At 53.1% G+C, this 16,689-nt stretch overlaps 1 protein-coding gene across 1 annotated transcript; it reads right to left on the reverse strand.

Moving 5' to 3' along the window:
- Nucleotides 1-1,044: 1,044 nt before the first annotated feature.
- ITPKC (inositol-trisphosphate 3-kinase C) lies at nt 1,045-16,689 on the reverse strand. The gene is made up of 7 exons (XM_058709506.1): nt 15,435-16,689; nt 11,257-11,356; nt 8,661-8,874; nt 7,123-7,327; nt 4,959-5,060; nt 4,245-4,316; nt 1,045-2,421 (listed from the first exon to the last, which is right to left on the reverse strand). The coding sequence occupies exons 1-7, from the start codon at nt 16,539-16,541 to the stop codon at nt 2,218-2,220; spliced, it is 2,004 nt and encodes a 667-aa protein (XP_058565489.1). The 5' UTR covers nt 16,542-16,689; the 3' UTR covers nt 1,045-2,217.

The raw sequence follows: 16,689 nt of genomic DNA on the forward strand, positions 1-16,689 counted from the left end.
TCACGGTTCGTGGGTTCAAGCCCCACATCGGGCTCTGTGCTGACAGCTCAGAGCCTGGAGCCTGCTTGGGATTCTGTGTGTATGTCTCTCTCTCACTGCTCCCTCCCTCTCTCAAAAATAAGTAAGCATTAAAATGCAGACCAGGTCTCAACACTTGCCTCTAGAGAAGCTTTCCAGCAGCAACTTTTTGCTCATGGGAGGGAGTCTCCCAGCCCCAGCTCATCTCTCCTGATCTCGGACTGTTCTTCCTCACACTTCGGGCCACTAGCCTTACTGGCCTTTCAGGTCCCTGGAGTCACTCGCCTGCCCCTACCCCTCTGCTGAGGAGAACTCCATTCTCTATTTTGGCCTCTCTTTCTCAGGGAAGACTCCCTAGCCCCAGGCTAGGCCCCTCCCTGACCTTGCTGTTCTGATTGAGAAACTGGACAGTAAGTGCTAACTTATCAAATTCTTCAAGTTAGGAAGGTAGTAGATCCTCCCCCATTTTACAGATGAAGAGACAGGGACCTGGAGAGGAGCAGCCACTGGCCTAAGGTCACATCCTGGCTCCCAAGCGGCAGCACCAGGATTCCAACCCGGCAGTTAGAACCCGGCACGCCTAGAAGACGTGGAGAAAGGTTATTCACTGAATGAATACCTGTTGCCTCCACTCTGGAAGGGGAGGAACAGGTTTGCCTTGGTCACTCGTGTAGCCCAGTGCCCAGCAAAGGTACGGTGTTTCTAATCAGGAGAGGGGTGTCCCCGCCCTGGCCACTCTGCACCAGCCCGGACACCCCAGTTGGCGCTGTCGAGTGCACTGTCCTGGGAGCCCCCCGAGGGCACAGCCTGGAGCTGTCTTGGTCACTAGTATGTCCCCCACATTGTCCGACACAGAGCCAGGCACCTGAGTAGCAGCTTGGTAAATGCTGAATGAGTGAACCAGCCTGCTCTGCGCCCGAATCTCTCCTGAACGGGTCGTCACCCCATTACCCCGCCCAGCGCTAATGGTGAAATTATGAGCTTTGAGCCCACACGCCCCAGATGCGAAAGAAAAAATCCACAAAGTTGACGTTGAATGTGATTTATTGGGGTGTTGTCACAGGGGGAAAGCACATGAAGCGATTTTGCCTCCTGTTCCCCAGCGTTGCCCCAGCTAACGACTAGCTCTCATATAAATAAGTATAAAGACAGTTTGTAGAAAAAGGGGCACGCCTCCTCAGGCCTGGAAGACACATTAGAGCTTCAGCTTAAGGAAGAGGGAGGTTCCTAGTTCCCAGCCTCCTAGACTAGGAAGCCCAAGGTACACGTGCAGGAGGAGGGGGACGGAGGGGCATCACCCACACCTGAGAAGGTGCTGGGGTCTTTGGTTTGGACCAGGCGGCAAGCCCTCGGTCACAGCCACCTACCCTGCATCTCTAGAGGAAGGCAGCTCTGATTCCCAAGCCTCCTCTTCTAGGTCTGAAAGCCCTTCCTGCCACCAGTTGGCTAGGAGCAAGGGAAAGGGGGTCAGGGGTGGGAGGAGGGGGTCCCAAGGCTGAGGCTGGTGCCCAAGGAACGAGGCTGTGCTAGTCAGTGCTGGCACAGGACATGGCTGTGGCCTGGGTCGGCAGGGGGTCAGCAGAGTTCTCTCAGGAGTGGGGAGGATCCCATGGGGTCAGGAGAGGGCAGGACAGAGAGAACTGGGTCCCCGCCCAACAGCAGCAGCTCTCAGACCTTGTGGTGTCACACCCTCCTGAACCTCTGTCGGCACTGGAATGGCCCCAGAGGAACAGATGGGATTGTGACTCTCCCAGGCAGACAGGTGTCTCCTGCATTTGTTCACAGGTGAGGTCTGGTTCCCTCAGGCGCCAGACAGGAAATTCACCCTTCCCAGGCCTCCGGGAGCCAGCCTGCAGCCGGGAGAGGACTGACAAGGAGACGGTGATTACAGTCATCCCTATGGCGAGAGGCACGTCGCCCCTCAGAAACCTTCCTGGCTGGTCAGAGAGCCCAGTCTGGTTCTGATACAAGGTGGGAGGCAGCCATGGCACGTCCCCTCTCCAGTCTTCAAAACCTCTGTATCATGAAAGGGGCGGGCGCTGCCTGGGCTCCAGGGCCCTCCAGGCCTTCCACTCATGTCTTGCGTGGTGAACAATGCAACCTCTCCTAACCCCGAGGTCAACCCCCACGGCCAATCTCGGGGCACCGCCAGCCAGATGGGCACCATCCAGTAAGTCAACCCGGCAGTGGGCAAGTGGGTCAACCCTGGGCCAGCCCCTGAAGGAGGCGGATCAGGTTGTCCAGACCCCAGAGGTACCCATCCTCACGGTTGCCCTCAGCCCAGGGCAGTCGGTGGCTGAGCGTCTGGTGGTCAGGCAGGACTACCGTCTTGCCAAAGTCGATCATCCAGACCCTGGCCAGGCCAGTGTGGTCATGCACGAAGAGGAGGGAGCTGCCCACCACCTGCAGGGACACAGGAGGGAGGTTAGGGGGAGGGGCAGGCACTGGCTTGGGTCCCCTCCCCAACAGGCAGCTGAGCAGGGTGCTGAACTCTGGAGCCCGAACTCAGGCTGTCTGGGTTCAAATCCTGACTCTGCCACTTAACTGGCTCGGTGGCCTTGGGCAGGTGACTTAACCTGTCTGTACTTCTCACATACAAAGTGGGAATAAGGGAATAACCGTACCATTTACTCAAAGGCTGCCCTGCACGTTACATGTGGGAATTCATCCGTATAAGCTCTTAGAACAGTTGCCGGTATAGCAAACAGACGACAATGTTAACCATTACCCTTTTCCAAGCTGGGGTACAAACAAACACCTGCAGAATCTTGCACGGGAGAAGCGGATAATGTCTTCCCCTTGGAGAACGGCTCAGACCCAGCAGAGGGCTGCTGGTGACCCTAGGGCACGGGGCTTCCATTCTCTAGACCTCAGTTTCCCCATCTGTAGAATGGTGATGCTAAGGTCATTGCAGCATTCCATGAAGCACTTTGCAGTGCTCGACACACCGCCCTCAATAGATGCTGGTTTGGGGTTTTTTTGGGTTCTTTTGGTTTTGTTTTTTAGAAACAGTACTTTCGTTGCCTCCATGTGACTCCAGGTGGGCAAGCCCCTCCCCTTTTCCAGTCGGGTTTCAAACTCCACTGCTCCCAGAGAACCCAGGTGACGGGGCAGGTGAGCAGGTGGCTGGCAGAGGAGGCAGCCTCCACCCCACTCTGGCCTGCCGGCATATGGTGAGCAGCCCGGTGCTGCCACGTCTCCCAAAGTGCCAGGTAAACTGGAAGTCTCATGTTTTAGATGTTGGCAGCTTATTTTTTAAAATGCTAAGTCACCAGGTGGGTGAAACCGAACATGAGCACATAAGGGATGAGGTCCCCAGGCCTCCTCTTTGTGACTGGTATGTAAGGCCCAAGGGCAGTGATGAGGACGGCAACGAGGATGACATCTGATGATAATGAACATGACGGTAACAGCTGGCACATGCCAAGGGTTTACTGTGGGCCATGCTCCCATGTATATAAACCTGCTTCGTCCTCCCCACGCCCACGGGGCAGGTGCTCTGTTAGCCCGTCCTGCCTGTCAAGGAGACGGGTCTGCAGAAACACTCCCAGGCGCAGGTGGCTGAGGTGTGTAGAGCAGGATTCGAACCCAGGCAGCCCAACTCCCAGATCAAGGATCTTTCAGGAGTCGCCAGGAAAAAAAAGTGAGGGGGACCTGACAGGGGAGGTGGAAGAGCTTGGAGAGAGGAGGGAGAGGGAAAGGACACATGCTGCGACATCCCCACCTCATAGACCTGCTGAGACGGCCCCAGACTTCCAGAGACACACGGGCTGCAGAAGGGAGGATTGGGGGAGGGGGGGAGCCACCAAATAGGAATGCAGCCACGGATAATTGGAAATAATTATGATTACAAAATAATTTTAAGAGCAAGGAGTTAAATGTGCTTCCATGCTCCAAAGGGCACTCGACAGTTGTTGGTCTCACACCTCAGCAGCCCTGCGAGGAAGGCACCATTGTTCTTCGTGTTAGGAGGAAACTGAGGCCTTAGAAAGTAAGTCCCGTACCCAGCGTGGAACAGCCTTCATTCCAGGCCACCTGTCTTGAGCCCCTGAAATCCCCTTTGCTGCCTGCCATCAAAAAGCAAACCCCAAACCTTGGGGGTTCCTTTTAATAGCCTTGCCCGGTAATCTGTCAGCTGTTTGCCAGGCGCTGACACCCCCCCCCCACTGAACCCCCAACCCCCCACCTCCCCCCACCCTTGCACACGTGGCAGCGGGGGCTCGCACCTCATGGGTCTTGAAGAAGGGGGAATTCTCCAGAGCTTCACGAAGTTCTTCCAGGCGCGCCACGTACTTTCTCTGTGTGAGAGGAAGCGTTTCACGGTCAGCACAGGGACTTTGTGGGTCCTTACCCGCCTTGAGGCCTGACCTCATCCTATACCCTCAAAGGAGCGAGCAGACCACAGCCAGGAGGGGATCAAAGGAGCCACGGGGAAAATGGGTGGCGGGTGGGGGCTTGGATGCACTGGGGTAACACAGACAAGAGTGTGGTTGGGAGAATACGTGGATACTCATAATTCCTAGCAGCTCCTCCCGCCAAGAGTGGAGTCGAGTCCCTTTAATTTCGGCTGGGTCAGAAGATCTGCTTTGGCCAATAAAACGTGGTGGAAATAATGGTGGCCATTCTGAGCCCAGCCAATCAAGACACTTTACAATTCCACTTGTTCTCGGGGCCACCTGTTTCTACGCTGAGAACGAGCCCAGGCTAGCTTGCTGCATCATGAGAGGCAAGCGGCCAAGTCGTGAGCCAATCACCAGACATAGGAGCAGGGCCCTCCTAGACCAGCCAGCGCTAGCCAAGCCACCAGCTGACCGCAGATGGTGAGCAACGCCAGCCAGTATTGGCCATCCTCGGCCTAAAGCAGAAGACCGTTGCCTTACAAGCAGCGGTGATGGCGGTGGGCTTGAGCTGCTAAATACAGGGCCCGGTGTCCCGCTCACCAGGATTCCACGGTTCCCGTCCACAAAGTCCTCTAACACCTTTGTCACCTGCTCCAGCTCCCGGGTCTTCTTGAAATTGGTGTTGCAGGTCCCATTGGCTTTCTGCAGGGCAAGGGGTGAAGGCCCAGTATCACCTTTTCCTTCTCACATCCGACACCAAGCAGCCTCAGGCATTTCCTGGGACCCCCTGCCTGCCCCTCACACTTGCTGGTTATTCAGGGGGAGCCAGCCCACCTGCTCAGCCCAGTTCAACCCAGCCCCAAATCACACTCCAGAGCAACCAGTCCTTCTGAGTCCAACCTTGAACCCCCTGGTTGAGCCGGTTTAGCCAAGTGGGCTTTGGAGAAGGGTAGATCTGGCTTTGAACCGTGACTCTGCTACTTCCTAGCTGGGCAGCCCTAAACAAGCCACCTCACCGCCCTCAGCCTTAGTTTCCTCACCTGGAAAATGGGGACTGCGTTGCTATTGACTGCCTAAAGCTGGTATAAGGATTAAAGGAGACTGGATATGTAGGATGCAAAGCATAGTGCCTGGCGCACAATTAAGTAAGCACTCCATAAATGAGACTAATAATTTTTATGTCTGAGGGGGGCTCAGAGAAGCCACCTGAGTCATTCTGCCACACTGTGCCAGGTGCTGTGTGGGTGCTGACAACATGGAGGTAATAGGACAGACACAGTCAGGTGAAGGAGGCAGGTATAGAACAATAAAATCATCACAAAGGGAGAGAACACAATAATAGAATATAGGGAGCCATGAGGAGGTAAAGAGAGGGCCCTGATTGAGCAGGATGGAAATTAAGGTGGGCTTCTTGGAGGAAGCAAAATTTGAAAGGAGACAGGAAAATGACCGGGTATCAATCAGAGGGAACAGTAGGGGGAAGAGCATGTGCAGAGGTCCTGTGGCAGGAAAAGAACAAAGCTCTTTCAGGGAAATGAAAGCACTGTGGCTTGAAGGTAGACAAAGAGGGAGGGAGAGAGGAGGGATGAGGCTAGACCCTGGAGGGCCCTCTAGGCCAGAGAGCTTCTCCCGAGGGGACTAGGGAGCCATGGAAGGGTTTTGAATAGGAGAATGACAGTAGGTTGTACAACTTGGAAAGGTGGCTCAGGCGAGGCCGTGGGGAAACAGGCGGGGTGCACAATGATTCTACTCTTGTGAAAGGAGTGTGGCAATCTCTGGCAAAATTCCCAGCACATTTCATCTCTGACCCCGTCTTCCTCCTTCTGGGAATCTAGTCTACAGTTAAACCTATACACTTGCAAAGTATCTCATGTACAAAGTGATTCACTGAGGCACTGTCTGTAATGGCAAAAAGTGGAAACGCAGGTGGCCATCTGTAGGGGACTGTGTAAAATCCACAGAGAGCTATTATATAACTGAGGAAGGAAGAGAGGAAAGGAAGGAAGGAAGGAAGGAAGGAGGGAAGGAAGGAAGGAAGGAAGGAAGACTTGCTATGGAATGAAAAGCTGTCCAGGTTTCTGCCACCGTTTGTGTGAGACTGGGAGGAGGAAACGTTAGGATATGCAATTGCATTTGTTTGTATTTGCAGGAAAAAATAGAAGAAATTGATAAAGTGGTTCCCCATGAGCAGGTCGGGGGGGGAGGGACAGAATGGGAAGGACATCAGCAAAGCTAGGAGAGAGATTTCCCCTGCATATCCCAGTATGTTATTTTGATTTTTGAACTGTGTGAATACCTCTTCAAATAATTAGGTGTAATTTACAAAAAAGGAGAGAAAGAAGGAAGGACAGAAAAAAGAAAATCTCTCCCCATAAGGGGGGAAAAGGATTCTTCAAGCTGCTGTGTTGGATGAGGATCAGAGGGGGTGAGACCACAACCCAGGAGCCCAGGAAGGCTAGGGAGGGAGAGACCAGAGAGGTTAGGGCAGGAGAGATGGGCTGGACCAGGGCAGGGCTGCGGGGAGGGGTGGAGACAGAATCTGGAGCTGCTCAAGGAGACAGATAAACAAAACTTGGTCACTGATGGGGGTGAGAGAGAAACAGGGCTTCCCAGAGCCCCCATCTATTAATCTTCTACAGTCTCCTGCTTTTTCTCCACATCCTGCTTCTTTCCAGCCTTCCCTGATGCCCATGCTCCCCAAGAAGCCTGGCCTCAGATCTAGCTCCTAGCACTCTGGTGACAGGCTAGCAGCTCCTGGCCTCACCTTGATGCCCTCAATCCGGAAGCCCAGGGTGGAGGTCGAGCTCACGGTCTCCCTCCACTGCATGTAGCGGGGCTTGGTAATGGCACCCTGGGCGTGTTCCTCAGGGGTGGGGGCCCCAGGGTCCACAGCCACCATCTTCTCATACATGTCCTTCCGGGGCCGGGGCCGTTCTCGTGCCTTCACCAGCTCCTCCTCCAGGTAGGTCCTGGGACAAAGAGAACGTGGCAAAGGAAACTATGAGGAACAAAGATGGAGGACATACTCCCTGATATCAAGGCAAGTTATAAAACCACAGCATGGCACAAGAACAGACAAATATATTGATGGACCAGAACAGAGTCTAAAAACAGACACACATGTGTACATTCACCCAAATTATGACAAAGAAGACCCAGCAATTCGGTGGAAAAAGGGAAATTTTCTCAATAAACAGTGCCAGGTCAAGAGAATAGCCATATGGGGGGGAGGGGGCGGGCAGGGTAAAGAACCTCAATCCCTACCTCACACCATATATAAAAATTAATTCTAGATGGATTGCAAATTTAGATGTGAAAGTTAAAACAGTAAAGCTTGTAGAAGAAAACATAGGAGATCTTCATGAACTTGGAGTAGGTGGATTTCTTAAACACAAAGCTACTAATCATGATGACAAAAATGACAAACTGGCCTAAATCAAAAGTGCTTCTGTTTATCAAAAGCTACTATTAAGAGAGTGAAATGGGAAAGCTGGACAATGTGTGCGTGTGTATGTATGTGAGTCTCCAACAAAGGAATCGTATTCAGAATATATAAAGAATTACAAATGCAAAAGAAAATGACAGCCCAACAGAAAAATGGGCAGGGGCACCTGGGTGACTCAGTTGGTTAAGCGTCCGACTACTTTTGGCTCAGGTCATGATCTCATGGTTTCTGAGTTCGAGCCCCACACTGGGCCCCGTGCTGGCAGTGCGGATCCTGCTTAGGATTCTCTCCGTCTCCCTCTCTCTCTCTCCCCCTCCCTTCTCACTCTCTCTCTCAAAATAAACTCAAAAAGAAAGAAAGAGAAGAAAGAAAGAAAGAAAGAAAGAAAGAAAGAAAGAAAGAAAGAAAGAAAGAAAGAAAGAAAGAAAGAAAGAAAATTGGGCAAAATATTCAACGTTTTTTTTTTTGTTTTTGTTTTTGTTTTATTTTTGGGACAGAGAGAGACAGAGCATGAACGGGGGAGGGGCAGAGAGGGAGGGAGACACAGAATCGGAAACAGGCAATTGGGCAAAATATTCAAAGAGGCACTTTTCACAAGAGGATCTCCAAGTGGCCAACCAACCAATGCTCAACTTCTTTGGTCATCAGAGAAACAGAAATTAAAATCCTAATGAGACACTCACCAGAATGGTTACAATTAGCAATACCAAGCACCCAATGAGAAGATAATACAACTGGGACTCCCACACACTGCTGGTGGGAGCACATGCGGGTACTACCACTCTGAAGACCTGAGAGGCACCATCTCCAAAATGCCCAACGCTGGCCCTCTGCATCTGCCCTGTGGCTAAACCCACCTGCTGCCCATCTTGCAGTCCATAATGGAGGGGCCCTCAAAATCCGCCAGGAGATCTTCCATCTGGTTGAAGGCCTGGCCATCCCGCTGCACCATGCCGTAGTAGGTGGGCACGAAGGGTCGCAGGGGGTCGCTCATCAGCTGCTCCAGGCTGCGCTGCTCACACTGACAGAAACGCTTCAGGATCCGACCATCCTCTCCTGCCCGGAAGTTCCCTATGGGAGCACAGCCGACGAGAGGGTCAGAAGCTGGATCAGCTGGAGCCTCCCCTCATCTCCCGCGAACGTCAGATCCTGGCTGCCCTCATCTTGCCTGACCCCTTCCAGAAGGCTTTCTCTCCTTCCCTGCACCTCTCAAAGTCTTAGCCAACATGTGGCAAGGGAAGGGCCTACTGCTGCTCGTCATTTCAACAGAGTCCTGTTCACAGCATGTAGGGGCCTCACTTGTTTTGTCATTTCGGGTTGTGAGCTCATGATGGGCTGTGGGAATCTGTGTGAGATCAGATTCGAGAGCGTGCGGCTCCAGAGCAGCTCTGCATCTGTTTCTGCCTGGAGTCCCGCCGTGCTGGCGCCCAGGGCCACTTCATGTCAACTGACAACTCAGGCATTTCCTGGACCGCACAGACTGTGTAGATCAGCGTTACAAACTCTTATTGGAGCAAATCGTATTTTCAGCTTGTATGCGCCAAAGATGGCCACAACAATAGTTCCTGTCTCCCGGGTTCTTCCAGAATTTCACCACTCCCCACCAAGAAGTGGAATCTAAGTCTTCTCTCCTTGAATCTGGGAGGGCTTCTGGCAGAAGTGACACCGTGACTTCAGATTCGAGGTCACAAAAGGAGATGCGACCTCCACTTTGTTGGCAGAGACGATTGCCTTTGCAGTCCGGAGATGCCACGTAAGAAAGCAGACTCCTTGTGGCGCCTGGTGGCTCAGTCGGTTAAGCGTCCGACTGTGGCTCAGGTCATGATCTCGCGGTTTGTGAGTTCGGGCCCCACACTGGGCTCTCTGCTGTCAGTGCAGGGCCCACTTCGGATCCACTGTCCCCCCCTCTCTCTGCCGCTCCCCTGCTCATTCTCTCTCACTCTCTCTCTGTAAATAAATAAGCTTTAAAAAAAAAAAAATGAGGGGCGCCTGGATGGCTCAGTTGGTTAAGCGTCTAACTTTGGCTCAGGTCACGGTGTCATGGTTCACGAGTTCGAGGCCCACATCAGGCTCTGTGCTGATAGCTCAGAACCTGGAGCCTGCTTTAGATTCTCATTCTCTCTCTCTCTCTCTCTCTCTCTCTCTCTCTCTCTCTCTCTCTCTCCCCCCTCTCTCAAAAATAAATAAACATTTAAAAATTAAAAAAAAAAAATTAAAAAAAAGCTGACTCCTCTGAGGCCACCGTACTGTAAGGAAGCCCAGGCTGCTCCACAGAGAAGCCACATATAAGCTCTCCAGCCAGTGGCCCCAGCTGAGACTCAGCCAACAATCGGTTGTGAGGCACGTGAGTGAATGAACTTCAAAAGTTTCCACCTTGCACTTCCAAGTTGTCCTACCCCAGACTCCATGGAGTAGCAACAAGCCGTCCCTTCCATGCCCGGTCTGGACTCCTGACCCCAAACCCGGGAGTGCAATAAAATAGTTGTTTTATTCCACTAAGTTTTCTTTTAACCACCACTAACTTTTGAGGGTTCTTTGGTATTTTAACTCAGTAACTGGAAAACATGGCAACAGCAGCCCCGGGTTTACAGTGTCGGGGGTGTGGGGTTGTGGGGGTGGGGGCTGGCCTTTTCGATGACTCAGATTTAAGGATAAACTAGGTAGGTAAGTTCCCTTCTTATCTTCCTTTGCTGGTGGGCCCCATCTGTCTGGTCCCCACCGGTACGCATTTTTGTGAATAAAGTTTTATTACAACACAGACACAGTCATGTGTTGATGTATCATCTCTGGCTGCTTTCGTGCTAAAACAACAGAATTGTGCGGTTGTGACAGAGACCGTATGGCTCACAAAACCCAGGATGTTTATCATCTAGCCCTTTACAAAATATGTTATGTCCTAGGCGTTGTGCCGCTGTGCGCCGGAGACATCACACTAGGTGCTGGGAGAAACCATTAGAGCTGCTATTTATTGAGCACCTACTATATTCTGGACATGGAGGGGCTGAGGAATGATTATTTCTACTTATGAGGGGCCTGTGTCTCAATCTCCATATATATATATTTTGATGGTAACTCTCCAGTGAACCCTGCAAAGGAGGTAGGATTAGCTCCATATTACAAGTGAGGAGGCCCGGTGAGAGGAAGTAACTTACCCAGGATCACCTGTAAATAAGTGCAGAATTAGGGTTTGCGCCCAGGACCATTTTTCCCCCAGGGTTGAGGATTTGCTCCCCATCCCCCTGGCACTGGGAACGGCCCTCAGCCCCTGCCCAGGCCTAAGCACTTCCCGTAACAGCCTCAGGAGGTGGAGACTGTCCTCAAGCCCATTTGACAGATGGGGAGACTTGAACTACAGAGAATGGCCCTGTAGCTTTCTTTCCCCAGCTCAGTTGTCTCTGCCCAGCCTGTCTGCCCACCCCCCCACCCGGCCGTACCCTGCACCCCTGCTCTCACCAGCGTGTCCCGACAGCTGGACCCAAGGGTAGTGTTTTCGGAAGGAGACCACGAAGGGCGAATATCTCAGAACTGTCTTCAGCTTCTTCCACGGTTTGTTCTGTTGTGAGGCACAGTGGGGTGGGGTCACTGCTGAGGCTGGGGAGGGCGGGGGATGGGATGCAGCACGGAGGGGAAGCGGGTGGACCAGGGGGCTTCCTGGGAGTGCTGCTCCCGAGCTCATTGGGGTGAGCGAAGCCCACTAGTTCAGCAGCCTTGAGATTCCCCATAGGCCTCAGCAAAGGTGGGGAAGAGTCTGTCTATTTCTCTCTGTCCTCGTCATCGTTTTCTTTAGACCCTTGTCTTTCTGTCCTTTTCAAATGAGTAAAAATAGGCCAGGTCACACACCAAAAACTTGGAAACCTCACTTCTGTCCTGAAACCAAGTCAGACCTTCTGGAGAAAATGATAGAGGCAGGACTTGATGAATGGAGGCTGAACCACAGAGAAAGACACAATCAGAAACAGATGGCAAGGTGACGACAGAGACAGAGAGGGACAGAGATGGACACTGGGGCAGTCAGGAGAGCTGCTCACCAAACAGCTCCAGCCCATCCTCCCTTCTAGGGACATCCCTGCTACCTTGAACTTCGGCTACTGGCTTGCTTTGGCAAGTGAAATGTGAGCCTAAGCGTTAAAGCCAGTACGTGATTCTCCATGTTCCTTTCCCTGCTGTGGAAGTGGGTGGGGAGTGTGGAAAGAGAAATAGAAGCTTCCTCGGTCTGGGCCTTGAGTGAAGACGTCACCCACCAGTGGCCCATGGTACATGTGCAGTGTCAACAATAATAATCCTTCGTGGTTCCAAGTCACTAAGTTCAGGGGTTGCCTGTTACCACAGCAAATCCTGACCTAGCCTGACTAATACAGTGACAGGTTACCAAAAGACAAAGAGAGAAATATAGAAAGACAGAAAGGGAGACACGCATACCAAGTAATGACGGGAAAGAAAAAAATAAATGGAAGCAAAGAAAGAGAGAGAACAGCAAGAGAAAACCAGTAAAGCAAACCGAAAACAAAGATTTCATTGTATCACGTTGACTCAATCAAGAGGTTCTTGAGACTGGCTTAGAGTCTGATTCACATGTATGAGCACGCGTGCAAACACATGAATACATTCTCTGCTCCAGGCATATGGCAGTCCCTTAGACAAGTAATAGGAGAATGGGTCCTCTCCAGAGAAGGAATCTATGTGGCTCATCCCCCACTACCCTGGGGTCAAGGCCATGTTCTCTCCCGCGTACTCAGAGCCCAGCTACCTAGCAGACATCTAATTGACAGTGGGAAGGTCAAGCAGAGGCAGGGTGTTGGACTACGGGATTCAGGAAGGGCTATTCCTTCCACCCTGCAGCTGCCAGCCATGAAGGGAGGTGATTAATAAAGGTTCCTGTTTACTAAGTACCTGGAACATTCCAGGCACAATGACAAAGACTCGGTGAGCCATAACCTACTTAATCCTAAAAACACAACCCCAGGAGGATTGTTGACACTGTGTTACAGAGGAAACAGAGGCTCAGGGGGATGAAGTCACTTGCCTAAATCACACAGCACAGTGCTGGGGTTCTAACTCTGAACCCACTGCCCTGGGCTTACACACTACAGCCCTGCTGGGCTATAAACGCTGAAGGTTGGGATTGGGGTTGTCATGGTTATGACTGTGTCCCCAGCCCATGACCTAGCACACAACAGCTGTTCCAAAAGCATTGCTTGGATTGAGGGAGGTTAGTTGTAACTATCTTTTTTTTTTTTTTTTTTAAATCATAAGCAGTTCAGTATCTTGTCTCTTTCTTGGACCTGATGGTTAATCTGCGCTTTCTCAGATGATTTCATGATGGTCTCATCTCCCATGTCCCCTCCTCCAGGAAGTCCTCTCTGATACCTCAGGTGTGGCCAATCACCTCCTGCGATCTCCCACGACACTAGGCGTCCCCCATCCCAGCCCCCTGACCACTCTGTATGGTGATGGGCCTGTCTTCTCCACTGGCCTGGGAGCACCATGAGGGTAATGTCTCAGTCCCTGCTGTGTCCCTAGCAAAACCAACACAGGGCTGGACACATACCAGAGGCTCAGAGACTGTCAGTGGTCTGATTAGGAGGACAGGATGGATGTGTGAAGGAAGGAAGCGGGGAGGAAAGGAAGAAAGTCGTGGGACTTCTAAGGTCATATGGGATTTCAAAATTAAGCCAGAAGGAAGCAAGGGTTTGTTTTCTGGGCGGTGGGAAATGAGTGAGCAACAGCTCACGAGTGGAGGCAGGATGGCGGCAGGGCGTTCGAGGAACAGTGTGCACTTTGGCCTCCTTGCAGTGGAGGGGGGTTAGGAGGGGAGAAGGGAAGCTGAATGCGGGAAGCAGCCTGGAGACAGGAAGCTCTAAACACAGGGTTGAACTCCTGATCGCTATCTGGAGGGCCCTGGGGAGCCACGGAGGGTGCTGAAAAGCAGGGAGAGTTCAAGAGTTGACCAGAGGTGGGTCTTGGAAGCAGATTCTGGAAGGATGAAGAAAAACTGGAGACACGGAGGCATGGGAAGAAAGCAAGTTAGGGACGGATCCACCCATACACCACAGAGCTTGAAATAACTGGGTTTTCAACTCAGCCAGGACTGAGTTAGAATCCTGGCTCCGACCAGGCTTGGCCAGCCCTAAGCAAGTGACCTCACCTCTGCACACCTGTTCCCTCATCTATAAAATGGAAACAATAATAGTCCCAATGTCATTGTGCTGTTATAAGGGTTAACACATACACAACCCTTAGAAAAGTGCCTGGTATGCGAAGGGTTTGAATCCCAGCTCTGTGTCTTCCAAAGTGTGTGACCTTGGACAAGTGTCATGACCTCATCTGTAAAATGGGGATAATAACAGTATCTCCCTCATAGGGCTACTGTAAGGATTAAAAAAGTTAATACGAGCAAGGAGCTTAGTACAGAGCTGGGCGTGAGTACTAGTTGCTATTTTTTTTTTTCCCCATTCACTCCCAGATCAGCTGTTTGGAGATGCCAAGAACGTGAGAGAGTAGGTGGAGGGAACAGCTAAGGCAGAAAAACCAGAGGGTCAGCTCCTGTGCTCTGGCACAGGCAGGTTGAGGCAGGTCTGTCTCTACCTGTGGCCACACGTGTGAGCACATTCCTAAGGGAGCCCCCATGGGGTGAGGGGGGCTCAGGGCAGACTCTGGCCAGGGGGCCCAGACAATGGGAGGGCCCAGCAGGCCAACCTACTTGAGTCTGTCACACCTGCCTCCCAGCTGACCTTCCCTGAACCTGCCCTGCCAGCCCTCCTGATTCACCAGGAGAGAACCGCACCCAAGGTGGGGGGCATGGGGGGGCGGGCGGTGAGAGTGGAGGATGTAAACAAGAGTGTGCAGGGGGCCCCCTGGGGAGCTGGGAAGCAATGGTGAAACCAGACGGTCCCTGGCTAAGCTGGGGGTCCTCAGCGTTTGGGGCTCACACAGCCCTCTGAGAATCTGATAAAAGTTGGGGGGCTCACCCCCTACAAAAGCAAATGGCTAAAGGGTGGCAAAGGTTCATGACCCCTTAAGGCAGCCACAGTGCCTTAAAAATTTAGGGTAAAGGGGCACCTGGGTGGCTCAGTCGTTTAAGTGTCTGACTCTTGATTTCAGCTCAGGTCATCATCTCACTGTGCTGAGCCTCCTTCGGATTCTCTCCCTTTCTCCCTGCCTCTCCCCTGCAGGTGAGCTCGCGCACGCTCTCTCTCTCTCTCTCTCAAAATAAATAAAAATATTTTTTAAAAACTTAGGTTAAAAAGTGTACCCTTTCTGTCCTCCTTTACTTGTGCTCTTCTAGAGGATCCGACAGAAATCATACACAGTTGCTTCAAAAATATGTGTGTAAACACACACAGACTCCCATGATCACACAATTTCAGGAGTCCCTAGGCACCATTAAGTCAGCCAGTGGCTGTCCATTTTAGACCCCAGGACCGGAGGCAGTGGGTGAGGAGAAAGGGAAAGGATCAGGAGGATGCCTGGAGTGGGTCGGTAACCTGGCTGTCAGAGGGAGGAGGTCGACAGATAGAAGAGGTACCTGGAGATAAAATTGCTGGTGGGTGCTAGAAAACTTCTCAAAGCAAAGACAGGGAGATAAGGGGTCTGGGGAGATGTGGCCCAAGGGCAGAACGGTTCCCACTCACCCCAGACCTGTCCTCGGGGTCGCTGGCACCTCCGCCCCCGGCCACCACATCATCCTCAGACTCGTCGAAAGAGGAGGCAGAGGAGAAGCCGCCACTGCCCCCCTCAGCCCGGGAGGGGGGTCCCACTGGCTGAGCATCAGGCTCAGGTGTTTCAGGAGTGATGATGAGGCGGGGCACAGGGGTCAAGGGGCTACACTCCAGGCGAGAGTACAGGTGAGCCCCCAACTCCCTGGGTTCTGGTTCCTCTAACAGGCCATCCTGCTTGGATTCCCCCAAAAGACAGTCTGTCCCAGGTTCTGTCTGGGGTCCATGAGTATCTTGTGTCTGGGGACCATCAGTGCCAGGCCGAGTCCAGGAGCCAACAGAATCTTGCTGTGTTGGGAAACCATCAGTGCCAACCTGCTTCCAGGCTGTTTTAGTATCCTGTTGTATCTGGGAGCCATCAGTGTACAATTCTTTCCAGGAGCCATCGGCACTTGGCTCTGTTGAGGGACAGGCTCCCTCTGGCTCAGTCCGCAGGCTGGACCTGTTCCTATGGGTCCAGAGGTTATCAGCCCAGGTCTTGGCCCTCTCTGGTTGGGTCTGTGACCCATGTATTTCTATCTCTGTCCAGGGCCCATCAACGACGGGCTGTGTCCAGAGGCTGGCCTTCTCTGGCTGAGGCTGGAGGTCAGACCAGTGTGAATCAGTCAAAAAGCCATCTGTCCCAGTTTCCGTCCAGGGACCGGCTGTCTCCAGCTCTGAGCAGTGGCTGCTCCTTTCTGGATATGTCCGGAGGCTAGATATGTCTGTCTCCGTTTTGGGGCCGGGCCGCTCAGTCTCCGCTCCGAGGCCAGCTGCTTCAGGCTCAACCTGTCCGTCTGTCCCCGGCTCAGGCCCGAGGCCGACCCTCTCGGGCTCGCTGTAGAGGCTGGACCCCTCGGGGCTGGTCCGGGGCCCGCCCCCGTCCGGCCGCCCCGCCGGGCCCCCTGCGCCTGGCCCAGGTCGCTGCTGCCCCGGCTGCCGCCGCCGCCCCCCTCGCGGCGCCTCTAGCCCCATGCGGGCCGCCCCCGGCAGCTCCCCGGCCTCTGCCTCGCTTAGGCTCCCCCGGCACGGGCAGCGCCTCATGCCCGCTCCCTCGGTTCGGGCTTCGACCCGACCCAGCCCCTCCTGCCCCTTTAAATCCCGCGAGGGGTGTGGCTGGGGAGCCCCAACTCCCGGGTTCCGGCCCGCGGAACTCCAGCTCGCCCGGCCACCCAGGGGTTAACCGATACTC

This window comes from Neofelis nebulosa, chromosome 17 (assembly GCF_028018385.1).
Source record: "Neofelis nebulosa isolate mNeoNeb1 chromosome 17, mNeoNeb1.pri, whole genome shotgun sequence".
NCBI lineage: Eukaryota > Metazoa > Chordata > Mammalia > Carnivora > Felidae > Neofelis > Neofelis nebulosa.